Source organism: Phyllobates terribilis, unplaced genomic scaffold, assembly GCF_046119375.1.
Source record: "Phyllobates terribilis strain yellow unplaced genomic scaffold, ASM4611937v1 Scaffold_12__6_contigs__length_324123572, whole genome shotgun sequence".
Taxonomy (NCBI): Eukaryota; Metazoa; Chordata; class Amphibia; order Anura; family Dendrobatidae; genus Phyllobates; species Phyllobates terribilis.
In genome coordinates, this window is record NW_027362772.1 from 247402570 (window position 1) to 247422768 (window position 20199).

The following is a 20199-nucleotide window of genomic DNA, read 5'->3' on the forward strand; positions in this document are numbered from 1 at the left end:
AACTCTTCTGCCTCTGTTTCAGAACTTGGTGGGGATGTTTGTGACTTGATCGCTACCAATCAAAACTTTTCAGAAGTTTTTTTTAAAAGACCTTTTAGATCCAAACTTCTGTATCATTTCATTTCTTAAAGCTTCCATTAATTTCAGGTAACTTCTTGCAGAATAAATTGTCGTGTGTGTGTGTGTGTGTGTGTACAGCAAGAATATCACTATTTCTGGCCATTTTATGACTTGCATATCCCACCAGTTTTCTCCTTTACAGAATACATATTTCAGCTGTCTCTGAAATAGTGGGCGCATACTAGCTGCTATGTTGTCTCTCATACACATTACATAGGGATTCCTACTCCTAATTCTGTGTTTAGGACATGTACAGTGTAGCTGTGAATCCAGCTCAGGGATAAGCTAAATCACTCTATCTACAGCAAGATCTGCCTGTCTCTGCTTTTCCCTGCATCATCACTCTGCTCTTCACTCCTCCTCCCTCCCTTCTCCATAGGAAATAATAGGAGATGTAACCTGACTCCTCACTTTTCTGGCAGTCCGTCTTGCTTTGCCTGTTTTTATTTTTTCATAGTGGATAGTGAGTTTGAAAGAGGAGGAATTGGCTCATAAGTGGAGAAAGAAGCCAATTTCTCTGATAAGATATATTACAAAGTTTCTTACACTAGCTTGTACTGTTTATGCAGTTTGTTGACTAGTAACCATTTAATACATCTTTACATTGGTTGAAGTTCAGTTTTTCAGTCATAAATTTCCGAATACAACCATAGAGTTTCCCCAGTGGTAGCTTAAGACAACTATTTAATGAATATAGCATTCTGGATACACATATAGAATTTGCACCTATTTACATAAAAAAAATTGTTGTCAGCCCGTAGCTTATGAGTCCCACATATCTGGCAGACTTCATTACTGTGCTTGGCCATGGAAATGATGCAGGAAGAAATCTGTCTGCTTGGTCGGGGGTGTAGATAATGGCACCAATGCTTTAGGTCAGTCTCTTCTCTTTCCTGCCCCTTTGGGTGAACAATTAAAAGTATACTTTGTGAAGAAACGGGGTGAGTTTGGTGCCTTTTGAAGAGGTTCTCCCAAGTTCTTAAATGGGTAAAACTGCAAAGTTGCCTGTTAAAACAGGCAACTTTGCAATTAAGCTCCTATTAAAAATCCTCTACGTTCTCAAGAAGTGTTGGGATATTACTTAGACAAGGAGCGTGCGCTGCTTACAGGCTTTATTATTTATTTATGCCTCGTCTCGGCATTCTGGAGCTGGCCAGATCACTGCGTCCAGCCCGCCCCAACGCGCGTCTCCCATGCTGCAGAGGCAAAGCTGCTAGCTTCATGGGAGATTGCACAATTATGACCACAGGCGCAATGATGCTTCTGGTCTGAACTGTCAATCTTCAGGAGCACACCACCCCCAGCAAAGCAGAGAGGCAGAGGAGCAAGTGTGCTCCTGAAGATAGAACTGCAGACTTCACAATCCTGCTTTATATATTATATAAAAATTGTTTAAAGTGGTTCTGTCTCTTAAGGTCAAGGAATTAATTTTAGCTTTTGTTATAAATGACATGAGCCAAGCTAATAACCTATACGTAGAGCACCATTATTCTTTCTTTTTGTTTCTCTCCTCAAAGGGAACCTGCCATGTCCAGAAAAAGGTTAATCTGCAGGTACATTGTGCTTTAATGGGGCAGCGGCTACAGGGAGAAAATGAACTAATATCCTCCCAGCGACCGCTCTCTTCCACTTTTGAAGTTGGCTGAGGGAACAGGTACAGTCACCACTCACTATACAGTGAGTGCGGCACTAAACACTCCCCGCCACGTTGATTGACAGCTTGTTGTGCAGTGTGTGTGCAGAGCAGATTGTCAATCAATGTGTTGATGACTGCAACCGCTCTCTACATCAGCCCAATTACTAGTAGCGAGCAGCCGCAGGGAAAATAAAACTTATTTTTCTCCCAGTATCTGCTGTTTCAGTAGAGCAGCCTAACATGATTTTAAAGCTATTTACTTGCAGATCAACCTTATATCCGCAGCTAAATAGCGTTTATGGACATAAAAGGTTCACTTTAAAGGGAATCTATTAGCAGGTTTTTGCTTAGTAATCTGACAGCAGCATGATGTAGTGGCAGAGACCCTGATTCCAGTGATCTATCACTTAGTTTAGCAGTTGTGATAATATCATAGTTTTCTCTGCTGCAGATCTAGCGGAGCTCGAATGCTGAAATGTGTATAATCCCGCCCACACCTCTGATTGGCCGCCTTCTGTGCATCTTAACAGAAAGCTGCCAATCAGTGGTGGGGGCAGAGTTAGACTAGGAGGCACGAGACACCTAGTCCTGTAGTGATAATCTCCTGCTCATAAAACACTGATTTTATTGAAACAGCAAAACGGTTCATTGCTGTTCTCAGATTGCATAGCAAAAACCTGCTGACAGATTAATTTTTAAAGTGATCTGATAGCAATCAATTGGTAGTAATGATAGCCATAATTGCACTTGCCAACCTATACAACATGCCTTCTAGGGCTCGCAGGATCTGCGCTTGCTGAGCGCAGGAAGCCAGGGCTCTTACAGGAGACTGAGAGAATGCAGTACAGTGCAGAGTCAAGAATACTTGTAGAGTTTAGCACTCAAAGTAAGTTTTAGCTCTTTAAAACCATTTGTATGACATTTAACTTTGTGGCAGTCCTGTCCTGCATTGTAACCCTTTCTCAGCCAGACAAGCTGGCCGATGCTGTACTTCTTACATTGAATCCTAAACAGGAACACAATTTTGCAGAAAAAGAGGATTTTTGGTATTCACCGTAAAATCCCTTTCTCTGAGCCTTCATTGGGGGACACAGGAAACCATGGGTGTATGCTGCTGCCACTAGCAGGTTGACACTAGGCAGAAATAAAAAAGGCTAACTCCTCCCCAGTAGGCTACACCCACTGACAGCTGACAGGGAGAGAACTAACCAGTTTGTAAGAAAGCAGTAGGAAAGGAGGTATAAAGAGATTACCCTGAGATGAACCAACAATGGCATAAATAAGGGCGGGTGCTGTGTCCCCCAATGAAGGCTCAGAGAAAGGGATTTTACGGTGAGTACCAAAAATCCTCTTTTCTCTATCGCTTCATTGGGGGACACAGGAAACCATGGGACGTCCAAAAGCAGTCTCTAGGGTGGGAAGAGACAAGTGCTCAAAAGGTAAGGTTGGTCCACTACTGCATGAGGAACCTCCTATTCAGATTGGCGCTGCTGAGGCTGAAAGGAGCTACCGTGTAGTACAAGAAGGTGTGGACCGAAGACCAGGAAAGATGACCAGTTCCTGGAGAGATGGGAAGATTTTGGATAATCTTGGAGTATCGAGTGAGAAACTGCAGAGCAAAACAGAACAGTGAGTTCAGCGGAAAGAACCAGACTGTCTAATTTAGCGCTCCACCCTGGATGTAATCGATGGCTGGGAAGATAAGACGGGAGAATCATGGACTTCCCGGTGGCCATTGACTGAGGTCCTAAATGGCAGTTCCCAGGCCGGGGAACAAGTGTCCCTGGACACTTCGTACTTTCGACAGGTGGCAGCTTAAAAGAGAAGAGGATGGCTCCTCCCATACAGGAAAAACTTCGCCCAGAAGTAAGACGAAGGGTCACCCTGTCCCATGTTTTACACTGTCCCCCCATCTTACTGAACATGCTTATGTAGAGATGATAGAAGGGGGAAAACAGGACAGGGAGATAGAAACCAAAGAGTCTGACTTTGAAAAGGAAGGATCGAGGATTCTTACCGTGGGAGCCTTGGTGCCAACGGAGGGAAGATTCCACACACGCTAGGAGTAATCATGATGACACCTTTCAGGCTGGAGTAACGACCGCCCATCTGATGACACCTTTCAGGCTGGAGTAACGACCGCACATCTGATGACACCTGTCAGGCTGGAGTAACGACCGCCCATCTGATGACACCTTTCAGGCTGGAGTAACGACCACACATCTGATGACCCCTGTCGGGCTAGAGTAACGACCGTCCGACTGAAGTGAAAACTCTGATGAGGAAAAACGTTACCTGTCTCTGGAAATGTAAGCGACCAACTGGTCCGTGTTACGCTGGACAGGCCAGCTTGAGGAAGGGCCATCATATCCTGAATGGCGGAAGTTCTCTCGTCGAAAGGGAAGATACGGTAAGAGACACGGCATTAAAGGGGCCCTTGTCAGGTAGGCGGCAGACTACTCAGGATGTGGAGGTAGGGATCCATCCTAAGTCTTCCGGAAAACGATGGTCCGTCTTGGTCCTAGACTGGTGACAATCCTGAAAGGAGGAAGAGAAGACGAGTACCTGTATGCGGAATCATGAATCCAAGCTGAGTTTCCCGAGATGAGCTTCGTTAACAACCAATTAACCTGCAAATGTCGGGTGCTGCCGAAAACTGTAGGGAAAAAGAAAAAACAGAGACAACAACTCGTGTAGGGGGCATTCCATGACTTCTCATAGGAACCCGGAGGGAAAAATTGTCCAGGAGCTTGGACGGACCGGAGCAATCCTGAAAGCCTCATAACAGCAAGCAGTAGCAGTCCTGAGGACTGAACCTGCGACCTGACGATGCAGAGATAGCCAGCGGCTTGTAACTGTTCGTGGAGAGATGAGGACAAAGCCGTGGCGTGGCACCACGTACCAGACATTAACGGACGAGGCTACTGAAAAAGGATACAGGATGAGCGGGCTGAGATAATCTGTTTCCGAGATGAACAGAGGCCTGTTCCTGACACGCACCAGATACCAGGTCTGTAATACCGTCAGGGCTGGAAAGACATCATGACGTAACTGAAGAAGACTTGAAGTGGTGAGTTCCTGAGGAAATAAGGTGTTGAGTACCGATACACAAACAGGCTGAGGATTATGGATCGATTATTATACAGTAGGTAAAAGCAGGACGCTACACTGTAACTGCGGATAAGGAAGGTAGTAGGTCTGATCCGCTATGGATAACAGTCAGAGAGCCAGTAATAGTTAATATAGGTAACCTTTCCCTAGACGTGGCAGTGGGCAGAAGAGAATGTCTGCCATAGGGAAACATAGCTAATGGGTCTGACCTACTACCTTATCCTGAAAGTCTCCCCTGTCTCAGGGATTCTCTGATGGAATCTTCATGGATGAATCATCTAGCCTACTGGAGGTAGACCGAGGGCTCCTTGCGAGAGGTAGTCTTCCTGATTTAAGTCTGCTGATAGCTGTTGACCAGCTGTGCATCATGTTCTGTAACTTAAGAGTCGAGATGTAAATGGCAGGGGATTAGCGACAGACCCCAGACTGCCTCTGGGAGAGAGGAGTGGGAATCATGGAAGTGAACCTGGATGGTGGTCCAGACGTAGAGTGGGAGTAAACCCGCTTCTTCGACATGTGTAAGGTCCGTCATGGCTGCTAGCATCTGATTCAGGAGGAACTGATCAGAGCTGCAGAGGTGGATGGATTATTAGTTAGCCGCAAGAGGACCCCAACCAAAGACTGAGATGCGTTGGTTAGGTCCGTATGACTGAAATAGGGAGGCAACCTACTCTGAGGAGGTGGTGCGCTCTGATCCATGGTGGCGGGGGGGCTCCCGAGAGACTATTATGTGTTCTAAACGGAGCATGGAGCCGGGCCGAAGCCGGGGTCTAAATTTATTGGAAAGGGCTGAGAGCGACATGGATGCAAATAAACAGAACCGCAAAACACGCTAGGGAGTGCATATGACGCCTCTTGCTGACACTTGTCTTTGCTGTGGAGCCCCGCCACCAATTACAGAGAGCTATGGAAGGGAGGGATACCTGCATCCAGACGTGGTCCCGACTCCTTCACAGTTCTGAAGACGGCATCAGGAGCCCCCGGGAATAAAAAGGGGTCACTGGAATCTTTGCGTCTTCCTTCCCGCACCGTCTCTGGTCCCAGATGGTGCAGAAGACAGTGTCGACCCTGCATGAGGGGAGGGTCACTGACTAGTGACCACAGTCTTCCTCCCGGCCCTCTCCGAGGAGGGGGCTGGGGGGGGGGGCAGGACCGTCCACCATGAGCTGCTCCGAGACACGCTTGAAGTGTTGGAGGGAGAAAAGGGTCCTGCCTGTTAGACAAGAGAGTGGACGATGTGGGAGACACCACACTGTTCTCTCTGTCCCAAAAGGTGGGAAATCAGGGTGAGCTGTTACACCCTGTTGCCCGAATTCACAAGCTGAATCAGAAAGAAAAAGAGCATTAGTAAAACACAACAAGATGGTAGAGACGGGTCTGAGCGCAGACCCATGTCTTGCCTCCTTGGACACTAAGCAGAAACCATTTAGTTCTCTCCCTGTCAGTGGGTGTAGCCTGCTGGGGAGGAGTTAGCCTTTTTTATTTCTGCCTAGTGTCAACCTCCTAGTGGCAGCAGCATACACCCATGGTTTCCTGTGTCCCCCAATGAAGCGATAGAGAAAGCCGGTTCACCCACAAAATTGCATAACCATTATGGTCTTCGGACGCTCTGTCTGGCCTTACTTATAGGTCAGATTCACACTTCCCTCGTTTGTTTTTATTTTCTTTCCAGCAAGAAAAATGCTTTCCTACTCATTAGGCAGTGAATAACAGCACATAGATGCTACATAGGAGGCATCGGGGTGCTATCTGTTTTGTTTTTTCACAGACCCATTGACTTGAACTGATGATTTTGACCTGCAAATTAGTTAAAAATCGGACACGTGTCCACATTTATCATCCTGAAAAAAAACAAAAACCGGAAATGTGGGTACTGCAAAGGACACGTATGAAAACATGGCGTGCGAATGGGGCCTTAGTCTGGCTCTTATTCTTTATTGATTGCTTGCACTACTTTTAGTAAAATGTGTTGGGAACTCTCATATTTAAGCCCCCAAGAAAGAAGGGTCTGCAGCTTTTGGTCAAGCACAAACTTTCTTCGCCAATGATTGTTAATTCCTGTTATTCTTAAAAAGCATTGATCTCTCCGGCATCTTGTTTGTACATGAAGTTATCTAATTAAAGGGATTTTATCAACTTCATAAGTGGTTAAAATTGCAAAGTGATTATAGAAACAAGAAACCTTGTAATTTACCTCCTATTAAAAATCCTCTCTGTTCTCAAGACTAGAGGGATTTTTAATTCTATAGTTTACTGCTCAGTACCTAGGTTACCGGCCACCTCCTCTGTCTATTAGGATGGCTGGTTTCCTAGGCAGAGAGCACAGCACTTTCAAGCTCTTTTCTATAGTGCTTACAAACACTGCTCTACAGCTGGATCTGGCGCGTTTCAGCGCCTCTGATGCTGCAAAGTCAAAACTGCCTTCTTTTGCGGCATGAAGAGCACACAGCTCGGGCCATTGAAGTGGCAGTGCCGCTGGTCAGACCTGTCAATCATTTAGGAGCACAACGCCCCCCCTAGAAAACAGAAAGCTTGGAGGCAGTAAAGCAATGCACTCTGGAGGAAGAGAGAGAAATCTTCTGAACAATCCCTTTTAATTTCATTGTTTTTTACTTATTTACAGCTGTTTAGAGATTTTTATTTTTGTAAGGTCTGTACCTTGTGTAGTATTTCTAGTATAGAGGACCAGTACAGATTACACCCGCAGGCATCAGTGTTCTGCATATTGGACTGATCCCGTTATAAATTAGAAAAACACATCACAGGCGAATAGGGCTCCTTGTACCTGTTATATGCAACCCTAAAAATCTAGTTGACCTATCAGCATATATTCACAAGTCGCAGATTTATTGCAGATGTTTTGGCCACTTTTCGATTAACCTGAATAGGGCTTGCAGAGATCCAGGCATTCGCTGCAGAAACATCCGCATTCAGATGGCTTGAGCTGATTTAGATGCAATAAATCAACACGGTGGATATGATTTTACAGACTCTCATCCACACTGTCGAGAAAATCTGCAGTGGAAATTGTCCAGGGCTGCAAATTTGAAATCCACAGCATGCCAAAAATATGGTGTGGATTTTTACCCTAAGGCTATGTTCACACGTTGCTTTTTTCTGCAGTCAAAACCAGATCTCTTGGCAGTAAAAAAGCTGCAGACAAAAAGCATGTTTTGCTGGCTTTTTTGCTGTGTTTTTCAGGATCCCCAAGTTCAGCTTTGCTACCACCACACAAGCATGAACAATGTAAGGTGTTAGGCCACCAATGTAAGACCTACAGTGGGGAAAAAAGTATTTAGTCAGCCACCAATTGTGCAAGTTCTCCCACTTAAAAAGATGAGAGAGGCCTGTAATTGACATCATAGGTAGACCTCAACTAAGAGAGACAAAATGAAAAAACAAATCCTGAAAATCACATTGTCTGATTTGGAAAGACACTTTTTTCAAATTTTGGTGGAAAATAAGTATTTGATCAATTACAAAAGTTCATCTCAATACTTTGTTCTATATCCTTTGTTGGCAATGACAGAGGTCAAACGTTTTCTGTAAGTCTTCACAAGGTTGGCACACACTGTTGCTGGTATGTTGGCCAATTCCTCCATGCAGATCTCCTCTAGAGCAGTGATGTTTTTGGGCTGTCGCTGGGCAACACGGACTTTCAACTCCCTCTAAAGGTTTTCTATAGGGTTTAGATCTGGAGACTAGCTAGGCCACTCCAGGACCTTGAAATGCTTCTTGCGAAGCCACTCCTTCGTTGCCCTGGCGGTGTGCTTAGGGTCATTGTCATGCTGAAAGACCCAGCCACGTTTCATCTTCAATGCCCTTGCTGATGGAAGGAGGTTTGCACTCAAAATCTCACGATACATGGCCCCATTCATTCATGTACACGGATCAGTCGTCCTGGTCCCTTGGTAGAGAAACAGCCCCAAAGGATGATGTTGCCACCCCCATGCTTCACAGTGGGTATGGTGTTCTTTGGATGCAACTCAGCATTCTTTTTCCTCCAAACACGACGAGTTGTGTTTCTACCAAACAGTTCTACTTTGGTTTCATCTGACCATATGACATTCTCCCAATACTCTTCTGGATCATCCAAATGCTCTCTAGCAAACTTCAGACAGGCCCGGACATGTAATGGCTTAAGCAGGGGGACATGTCTGGCACTGCAGGATCTGAGTCGCTGGCGGCGTAGTGTTTTACTGATGGTAGCCTGTGTAATGTTGGTCCCAGTTCTCTGCAGGTCATTCACTAGGTCTCCCCGTGTGGTTCTGGGATTTTTGCTCACCGTTCTTGAGATCATTTTGACCCCACAGTGACATCTTTTGTGGAACCCCAGATTATCAGTGGTCTTGTATGTCTTCCATTTTCTAATTATTGCTCCCACAGTTGGTTTCTTCACACCAACCTGCTTGCCTATTGCAGATTCAGTCTTCCCAGCCTGGTGCAGGGCTACAATTTTGTTTCTGGTGTCCTTCGACAGCTCTTTGGTCTTCACCATAGTGGAGTTTGGAGTGTGACTGTTTGAGGTTGCAGACAGGTGTCTTTTATACTGATAATAAGTTCAAACAGGTGCCAGTACTACAGGTAATGAGTGGAGAACAGAGGAACCTCTTAAAGAAGAAGTTACAGGTCTGTGAGAGCCAGAAATCTTGCTTGTTTGTAATTGACAAAATACTTATTTTCCACCAAAATTTGAAAAAAATTTCTTTCCAATTCAGACAATGTGATTTTCAGGATTTGTTTTCTCATTTTGTCTCTCATAGTTGATGTCTACCTATGATGTCAATTACAGGCCTCTCTCATCTTTTTAAGTGGGAGAACTTGCACAATTGGTGGTTTACTAGATACTTTTTTTTCCCCACTGTATGTGACACCATAAAACCCTTTTTGGAAAAAAGGGCAATTGGAGCAAATTATTTAGTGGAAAAAGATTTTTATGTCTGAAAAAATAGTGACTGTTCTGAACAAAGAATGTTCATATGAGTTCATAAAAAAATACACAATTACAAATGTGTGGGAGGAGGTGAATTGGTCAGGAATAGTTTACCTAAGACACTGTTTACTTTCACACTTTGGTCGGCCCTTGAGTTGATCAGGTATTATTCAATTTCTCACTTTGGTCAGCCAATGTTTACTTTACACACATCACTAAGTTGATTAAACTGTACTAATCCTAACTGCCATTCTCAGGCGAGGACACCAAGGCATTATGGTTAAAATTTGGGAAAATCACAACAATAAATGGGTTTGACAATCTGCTGTACCTGCTTTATTCATTAAAACAAAGCAAAAACTGATGGCAAAAAGTATTTTGTTGCTTTTTTTGTACTTAATCATTGCTTTCTATGGGTAAAAAACCCCTGAAAGAAATGACATGCTGCAGTTTTCAAAAAAGCAGTAGTTTTCCAAACCAATCACCGAAAAACCCCAATGTGTGTGCATGAGATTTCTGAAATCTCACAGCTTTTGCTGGTTTTGTAAAACACAGCTTTTAATTTTCATTAAAAAAAAAAGCAGCAAAAAAACGTATGAACATAGCCTTAGCTATGTAAAGCATGAAATCTGCAGCACTACTACAAAGAGGGCCACAGTGGATAAGTCCCATGTGCTAATACCCTTACCGTTGTGTAAATCCCGGAGCGTTCTTCCATTGTTTAGCTCGTGCTAACACAAGCCCTGCGGGTGATCAATCTTCCAGGATTACCGCTCATCAGCTAATATGACCATGGTGGACATGACGTCCTCATATGAGTACGGCTACTATTGCATTGGGGTTGGCATGGAGTAATTGAAGCATCCAACTATAATATAAGGTACAGTACCCGGGATAGGTGATCAATATCTTAGCCCCTGACAACCTCTTTAAGCTTTTATATACATTAAAAGTAGAATTGCTCTAATTTCCGTTTTGTCGTCCGCAGTATCTGCTCATCACAGAACCGCCAGAGAGGAGCATGGCGACAAAAATAAAGCCAATTACCGCAGCCGCAGTCCCATGCACCAACAGCGGCAAAGAGCGGAGGCAGGAGATATGTGGAAACACGGTAAGCCGCACTATAGGCCGCTCTTACAAACCCATCTATATCAGGAAATGAATAAGTGAAATGTCATGGTAGAAGCAGACAGTCCCTTTCCTTATGGATGTAACATTGAGGCGTCCAGCTCTGAAACGTCTCATCTTTTGGCACCAGTGATTTATGTAGTACATGATGTCCCATTGACTTCATTGGGCATCATGTGCTATTTCCCCACATAGTCACTGCTTATCTTGGTGCTCCCTGAAAGCGCGATCGTTAGGCATTCTGCTTATTGGAGTAGAAAGGGTCATCAAGATTCAATATCCTCTTTAACATAATACAGTGAGGGTTTATTTCTCTATCGCTTCATTGGGGGACACAGGAAACCATGGGTGTATGCTGCTGCCACTAGGAGGCTGACACTAGGCAGAAATAAAAAAGGCTAACTCCTCCCCAGCAGGCTACACCCACTGACAGGGAGAGAACTAACCAGTTTCTGCTTAGCGTCCAAGGAGGCAAGACATGGGTCTGCGCTCAGACCCGTCTTTAGCATCTTGTTGTGTTTTACTAATGCTCTTTTTCTTTCTGATTCAGCTTGTGACTTCGGGCAACAGGGTGTAACAGCTCACCCTGATTTCGCACCTTTTGGGACAGAGAGAACAGTGTGGTGTCTCCCACATCGTCCACTCTCTTGTCTAACAGGCAGGACCCTTTTCTCCCTCCAACACTTCAAGGGTGTCTCGGAGCGGCTCATGGTGGACGGTCCTGCCCCCCCCTCCCCCCCCAGCCCCCTCCTCGGAGCGGGCCGGGAGGAAGACGGTGGTCACTAGTCAGTGACCCTCCCCTCATCCAGGGTCGACACCGTCTTCTGCACCATCTGGGACCAGAGACGGTGCGGGAAGGAAGACGCAAAGATTCCAGTGACCCCCCTTTTCATTCCCGGGGGCTCCTGATTTTTCTTCAAAACTGTGAAGAAGGAGTCGGGACCACGTCTGGATGCAGGTATCCCTCCCTTCCATAGCTCCCTGTAATTGGCGGCGGGGCTCCACAGCAAAGACACATGTGTCAGAAAGAGGCGTCCTATGCACTCCCTAGCGTGTTTTGCGGTTCTGTTTATTTGCATCCATGTCGCTCTCAGCCCTTTCCAATAAATTTAGAGCCCGGCTTCGGCCCAGCTCCATGCTCCGTTTAGGCCACTCCCCCTTCTCTCCCTAGCCTATCATAACCGCGGTGCCTTCCCCGCGCCTTTTTGAAAAAAATCCCGGAGGTTTTTACTGTCTTCTCAGTGCTTGCTCTCTGCGTGCCCTTTTTGGCCCCACCACCCTCCATTCCCACCATCTTTTTCCATGCGACTGCAGGTGCATCTCATTGGCACACCCCGGCTACAGCTTCCGTGCTGCTGCCTGCGGGACCCAGCACTGCCCGGGCAACGGCATCCGTGCAGCTGCCTGCGATTCTCGGTTCGGCCGGCCGCGGCATCTGTACGGCTACCTGTGATTCCCAGCACTGTCCTGGCCGTGGCATCTGTGCGGCTGCCTGCGGGCCCCGACTCAGCCCCAGCTGCAGCATCGGTGCGGCTACCTACCGGCCCGGTCTCACCCCTGACGGCTGCATCAGTAACGCTACCTGCGGGCCCCAGCTCAGCTCCAGCCACAGCATCCATGCGTCTCTGGACGCCTGCAGCCTCTAGCCTGCTCGCCACTATATCCATATTCCTTCTGTGGCTCGCAGCATGTCTCCAGTCTCAGCTCCCATCTGACTGCGGCCTCACAGCCCCGGCCTCAACATCCACGCGGCTGACTGCTGGCCCCGGCTTGTCTCCTACCGCCGCATTGGTGCGGCTTTCGACCGGCCCGGTCTCAGCCCTGACCGCGGCATCAGTACGGCTTCCTGTGGGCCTCAGCTCCAGCCATGCGTCTCTGGACGCCCGCAGCTTCTAGCCCGCTCGCCACTACATCTATATACCTGTCTGTGGCTCGCAGCATGTCTCCAGCCGCAGTTCCCATCCGACTGCGGCCTCACAACCCTGGCCAGAACACCCGCGCGGCTGCCTGCCGACCCCGGCTCAGCTCCTGCCGCGGCTTCCGTGTGGCGGCCTGGGCCCCCACCATAGTCTCTGCTGCGACATCCATGCGTCTGCAGATGCCCACGGCTTATATATGCTCCCATTCATCAACATGACTGTTTGTGGCTCTTAGCATGGCCCAGCCGCACCACCTATCTGCAGATGCCTTTTGCCCTGGTGTATCTCCAGCCACAAGTCCATGCACAGCGAAACCCATAGTGTTTGCGGGGCATCTCATTCCAAACCCATAGTGTTTGCGGGGCATCTCATTCCAAACCCATAGTGTTTGCGGGACATCTCATTCCAAACCCATAGTGTTTGCGGGGCATCTCATTCCAAACCCATAGTGTTTGCGGGACATCTCATTCCAAGCCCATAGTGTTTTCAGGGCATCTCATTCCAAACCCATAGTGTTTTCAGGGCATCTCATTCCAAACCCATAGTGTTTGCGGGACATCTCATTCCAAACCCATAGTGTTTGCGGGACATCTCATTCCAAACCCATAGTGTTTGCGGGGCATGTCTTTCCAAACCCATAGTGTTTGCGGGGCATGTCTTTCCAAACCCATAGTGTTTGCGGGGCATCTCATTCCAAACCCATAGTGTTTGCGGGACATCTCATTCCAAACCCATAGTGTTTTCAGGGCATCTCATTCCAAACCCATAGTGTTTGCGGGGCATGTCTTTCCAAACCCATAGTGTTTGCGGGACATCTCATTCCAAACCCATAGTGTTTGCGGGACATCTCATTCCAAACCCATAGTGTTTGCGGGGCATCTCTTTCCAAACCCATAGTGTTTGCGGGGCATCTCTTTCCAAACCCATAGTGTTTGCGGGGCATCTCATTCCAAACCCATAGTGTTTGCGGGGCATCTCATTCCAAACCCATAGTGTTTGCGGGACATCTCATTCCAAACCCATAGTGTTTGCGGGGCATCTCATTCCAAACCCATAGTGTTTGCGGGGCATCTCATTCCAAACCCATAGTGTTTGCGGGGCATCTCATTCCAAACCCATAGTGTTTGCGGGGCATCTCATTCCAAACCCATAGTGTTTGCGGGGCATCTCATTCCAAACCCATAGTGTTTGCGGGACATCTCATTCCAAACCCATAGTGTTTGCGGGACATCTCATTCCAAACCCATAGTGTTTGCGGGGCATCTCATTCCAAACCCATAGTGTTTGCGGGGCATCTCATTCCAAACCCATAGTGTTTGCGGGGCATCTCATTCCAAACCCATAGTGTTTGCGGGGCATCTCATTCCAAACCCATAGTGTTTGCGGGGCATCTCATTCCAAACCCATAGTGTTTGCGAGACATCGCATTACAAAGTAATAAGGTGTTTGTGGGCATATCAGAGACATCTTGTTGCAACCATATAGTTTTGTAGACTCCAGAACCATAGTGCCTATGGTCATGCCATATATAAAATAAATAAATAAATAAAATACAAATGAAAGGTGCTCTCTCTCTCGTGCAGGATCTTACTGCAGAACCATACGGTTTGAATCATCCCTGACTATGAACTGTATGGTTTTATGGACTTCATCATTCCAGACCAAGTGTCCCTGCACTGACCACAGCCAGATTCATAATAGTCTCTCGGGAGCCCCCGCGCCACCAGGGATCAGAGCGCACCCCCTCCTCAGACTAGGTTGCCTCCCTATTTCAGTCATACTGACCTAACCAACGCATCTCAGTCCTTGGTTGAGGTCCTCTTGCGGCTAACTAATAATCCATCCGCCTCTGCAGCTCTGATCAGTTCCTCCTGAATCAGACGCATGCAGCTATGACGAACCTTACATAGGTCTTAGAAGCGGGCGCATCTCAGTCATTGGTTGAGGACCCCATGAGGCTAACTAAGAATACATCCACCTCTGCAGCTCTGATCAGTTCCTCCTGAATCAGATACTTGCAGCCATGACCGACCTTACACAGGTCGAAGAAGCGGGTTCACTCCCACTCTACGTCTGGACCACCATCCAGGTTCACTTCCATGATTCCCACTCCTCTCTCCCAGAGGCAGTCTGGGGTCTGTCGCTAATCCTCTGCCATTTACATCTCCACTCTTAAGTTAAAGGACATGATGCACAGCTCGTCAACAACTATCAGCAGACTTAATCAGGAAGACTACCTCTCCCAAGGAGTCCTCGGTCTACCTCTAGAAGGCTTGACCATTCATCCATGAAGATTCCATCAGAGAATCCCCACAGACAGGGGAGACTTTCAGGATAAGGTATCCAGATCAGGTAACATTCTGACATCCTCGTTCCTGCAGCCCATTTCCTCTAAAGGATTCCTCGGATACTGCCACATCGCATGGCACTCCCGTATAGGTATATACAGGAGCCGCACTCCCTGTGCCTAGGAATAGGATTCGCAGGTATGTACCGTAATCCGTCATATTCGGTCAGCACCTCTACAGTCTATAGTAGGAATCAGGAGCAGGGTGTTATATCACCCCTGCTATTTATGGACACACAGGCCTTTACCCACCCTTACCTCTGCTACAGAGAGTTACTTATGCGTCAACTGTCTGTTATCTTCTCAACATCCTGCTGTAGGTCAGACCCATTAGCCCTGTTTCCCTATGGCAGACATTCTCTTCTGCCCACAGCCACGTCTAGGGAAAGGTTACCTATGTTAACTATTACTGGCTCTCTGACTGTTATCCATAGCGGATCAGACCTACTACCTTCCTTATCCGCAGTTACAGTGCAGCGTCCTGCTTTTACCTACTGTACAATAATCTATCCATGATCCTCAGCCTGTTTGTGTATCGGTACTCAACACCTTATTTCCTCAGGAACTCACCACTTCAAGTCTTCATCAGTTACGTCATGATGTCTTTCCAGCCCTGACGGTATTAGAGACCTGGTATCTGGTGCGTGTCAGGAACAGGCCTCTGTTCATCTCGGAAACAGATTCTCTCAGCCCGCTCATCCTGTATCCTTTTTCAGTAGCCTCGTCCGTTAATGTCTGGTACGTGGTGCCACGCCACGGCTTTGTCCTCATCTCTCCACGAACAGTTACAAGCCGCTGGCTATCTCTGCATCGTCAGGTCGCAGGTTCAGTCCTCTTGACTGCTTCTGCTTGCCATTATGAGGCTTTCAGGATTGCTCCTGTCTGTCCAAGCTCCTGTACAATTTTTCCCTCCGGGTTCTTATAGGAAGTCATGGAATGCCCCTACACAAGTTGTTGTCTCTGTTTTTTCATTTTCCCTACAGTTTTTGGCAGCGCCCGACATTTGCAGGTTAATTGGTTGTTAACGGAGCTCATCTCGGGAAACTCAGCTTGGATTCATGATTCCGCGTACAGGTACTCGTCTTCTCTTCCTCCCTTCAGGATTGTCACCTGTCTAGGACCAAGACGGACTATCGTTTTCCGACCGGCTTAGGATGGATCCCTAACTCCACATCCTAAGTAGTCTGCCGCCTACCTGACAAGGGCCCTTTAATGCTGTGTCTCTTGCTGTATCTTCCCTTTCGACAAGAGAACTTCCGCCATTCAGGATATGATGACCCTTCCTCAAGCTGGCCTGTCCAGCGTAACACGGACCAGTCGGTTGTTTACATTTCCAGAGACAGGTAAAGATTTTTTCCTCATCAGAGTTTTCACTTCAGTTGGTCGGTCGTTACTCTAGCCTGACAGGTGTCATCAGATGGGCGGTCGTTACTCTAGCCTGACAGGTGTCATCAGATGGGCGGTCGTTACTCTAGCCTGACAGGTGTCATCAGATGGGCGGTCGTTACTCTAGCCTGACAGGGGTCATCAGATGGGCGGTCGTTACTCCAGCCTGACAGGTGTCATCAGATGTGCGGTCGTTACTCCAGCCTGACAGGTGTCATCATGATTACTCCTAGCGTGTGTGGAATCTTCCCTCCGTTGGCACCAAGGCTCCCACGGTAAGAGTCCTCGATCCTTCCCTTTCAAAGTCGAACTCTTTGGTCTCTATCTCCTTGTCCTGTTTTCCCCCTTCTTTCATCTCTACATAAGCATGTTCAGTAAGATGGGGGACAGTGTAAAACATGGGACAGGGTGACCCTTCGTCTTACTTCTGGGCGAAGTTTTTCCTGTATGTGAGGAGCCATCCTCTTCTCTTTTAAGCTGCCACCTGTCTAAAGTACGAAGTGTCCAGGGACACTTGTTCCCCGGCCTGGGAACTGCCATTTAGGACCTCAGTCAATGGCCACCGGGAAGTCCATGATTCTCCCGTCTTATCTTCCCAGCCATGAATTACATCCAGGGTGGAGCGCTAAATTAGACAGTCTTGTTCTTTCTGCTGAACTCACTGTTCTGTTTTTCTCTGCCGTTTCTCACTCGACACTCCAAGATTATCCAAAATCTTCCTATCTCTCCAGGAACTGGTCATCTTTCCTGGTCTTCAGTCCACACCTTTTTGTACTACACGGTAGCTCCATTCGGCCTCAGCAGCGCCAATCTGAATAGGAGGTTCCTCATGCAGTAGTGGACCAACCTTACCTTTTGAGCACTTGTCTCTTCCCACCCTAGGGACTGCTTTTGGACGTCCCATGGTTTCCTGTGTCCCCCAATGAAGCGATAAAGAAAAGAGGATTTTTGGTACTCACCGTAAAATCCCTTTCTCTGAGCCTTCATTGGGGGACACAGCACCCACCCTTATTTGTGCCATTGTTGGTTCATCTCAGGGTAATCTCTTTATACCTCCTTTCCTACTGCTTTCTTACAAACAGGTTAGTTCTCTCCCTGTCAGTGGGTGTAGCCTGCTGGGGAGGAGTTAGCCTTTTCTATTTCTGCCTAGTGTCAGCCTCCAAGTGGCAGCAGCATACACCCATGGTTTCCTGTGTCCCCCAATGAAGGCTCCGAGAAAGGGATTTTACGGTAAGTACCAAAAATCCTCCTTTTGCAACAGTAGAAATAAACTTTACAGTTACCAAGATTTGGTACCCAGAGATGTAAGATGCATGATGAATGCAAAGAAACCTTATTATTGGAGTGTCAGAGGCTAATTAAAGGGTAGTCCAGTGAGGATAGCCCCAGTACATATATGCTGGCGGCTGTACGACCATTCATCTTACTGGCAGTCATTTAATTTTACATTACTAAATGCCTGACACTGACTCCCAATCAAAAGCAGCAGTTTTCCAGGAGAGGTACCCGAGACAATTAACTGATCACCTCAGGGGTCTATAATGAGAAAATCTCTTTCTCGATTCCACCATGGCCCACCACCTCCACCAGGGCCCACCCACTGAGAACAAACCCTGCAGAGTAACACTGCTCTGGATCGCTGCCGTATAATAACTACTATTTATGCTTTTCTCAGTCAAAGATGACCGACCGGACGTGCGGGATCTGCTGTCTGACCTGCAGGATATCAGTGACAGCGAACGGAAATCCAGCTCTGCAGAATCATCCTCAGGTAACGGAGTGTTTTTCTTTTGCAAATTATGGTCCAGTGGGCGACACGGGACCCTCGTTTTTGGGATCAGTGGGAGTCCTGGTGTTTAGGTAATGTTAGTGGGCCAACCACTTCAATCTTCCTTAATATTACAACTGATTAATTTACCTTATTGTTTTCTATGTTTGGTCCTAAATGAAAGCTGTTCTTCAAGTAAAACAATTTATCAACTATCATTGGATGTTATTGATCGGTGAGGGTTCAACCTCTGGGTCCCACACCAATCAGCAGAACAGGGGATTTTTATCCCTGTTAGAATGGCGTGGGAAGTGCTCATGCTTCGGGGGACTGCCTGAAAAATCCCAGGGTATCTCTTTGCAGCCCTATGAGGAATGAATGGAGCTGCGGGTGAGAATGGGCACCACCGCTTTGTTCTAGCTAGGATAAAAATTTCCCGTTCTGCCCTGCTGCAGGTCCCAGCGGTCGGATCCCCACCTATCCTTGGGATAGTTAATTACTCGTTTTCACTGTACAACCCCCTTTTAAGCCTTGACCATTTTTTATAATCTGATTTCAGCAGGGTCTGTGTCAGTGGAGGAAGAGGAGACCAGCTCAGAGGAGTCAGAGGAAGCTGAAGAAGAGGAGGAAGATGATGATGAGGAGGAGGAAGAGGAAGAAACTGGAAGCAACTCAGAGGCTGCATCAGAACAGACTGCAGGTAGTAATATTGTCAGTGTAATCGCTCTACTCTTATGACACTTTCACATACGGCCCCACAGTCACAGCAATCTTCTGAATTATATGCAGGGAAGAAAATTGTCTGTTTTGAAAATTCATTTCTTAAAGGGGATATCCAGGACTTAAAAAAAATAAATAAATTAAATAAAAGTCCATATTTGCTACCTGCCTGTTGTGCCCGGCACCGTTCTCCGCCGACACAGAGCGGTCACAGACTTCCGCTGACGTGACGTCAACAGAGCAGCAGTTTTTCTTTCTGTTGACAGGGCGGGACTACTGGTGTCATGCTGATTGACAACCCTGCTGCCTCATTGCGGGGAGCCGGCTGTTAATCAACATGAAGCCAGTAGTCCCGCCCTGTTGACAGGGAGCAGCTGAATGTCCGGCAGGAGCGGTCAGTGACCGGTGCCGGGTACAACAGCCAGGTAGTTGCCCCTGTTAGCCTTTAGTAAGTGCTAAGGCACTTTTTTTTTTAAAGTCCCGGATATCCCCTTTAATAATGAATAGAAGTTATTCATTTTCTGTGTTAACCATCTCCTCTCTTCCTATAAGTTTAAAGTTTTGCTTTGCTAAAGAAGTTATGAAACATTAATCATTAATATAATTGATTATTTTGCAGAGGAGATCAGCGATGAAGAGATGAGTGAGGACGAGGAGAGAGAGAATGGCAATCGCGTTCCTATCTGTAAGAGTCCTGTACTGATCTACATGCTGTAATAGATGTGATAGTCGCTCTCTCCATCTTATAAGGATGACAATGAAATAAGTGATGTTACCCACATTATATGCATCCTGTATTGGCCAAATTTGCAGCCAAGAAGTTGTCATGCAACGGAGGTCGGAAGCATTGCATATCTGAGCTCACTATTGAAGAGGTTGTCCTGTCTAGAATGACAAGTCTGCAGTCATGCTATATGACTGTAGACTTGTGAATCTTCCCAGCGTCAGACTGTGCCCACTAGACGGGTTCTGCCCGAGAGTATGAATATCGTATACGTGACCATTGTTTCCAGGGGAAACACCGATTAATCCCCGCAGCGCACAGTGCCTGTGCTGGGAGGATTCACAAGTCTGCAGTCACACAGAGTGACTGCAGACTTGTCATTCTAGACCAGACTACCCCTTTAATGG

General features: G+C 46.9%; 1 protein-coding gene across 6 annotated transcripts in view; it reads left to right on the forward strand.

Annotated features, from left to right (window-relative positions):
- The window catches only part of LOC141172503 (cyclin-dependent kinase 11B-like), a 36552-nt gene that overhangs the window by 9867 nt on the left and 6486 nt on the right, over window positions 1-20199 (forward strand). For 3 of the 6 annotated variants that reach the window (XM_073656793.1, XM_073656789.1, XM_073656792.1), the window contains 5 exons: window positions 2532-2642; window positions 10789-10911; window positions 18256-18351; window positions 18908-19048; window positions 19688-19753. In XM_073656793.1, the coding sequence (XP_073512894.1) occupies window positions 2532-2642; window positions 10789-10911; window positions 18256-18351; window positions 18908-19048; window positions 19688-19753 (537 nt within the window). Of the gene's footprint in view, window positions 1-2531; window positions 2643-10788; window positions 10912-16713; window positions 16856-17730; window positions 17811-18255; window positions 18352-18907; window positions 19049-19687; window positions 19754-20199 lie in introns of those variants that run through there. The other 3 variants (XM_073656790.1, XM_073656794.1, XM_073656791.1) reach the window with 3 other exon arrangements.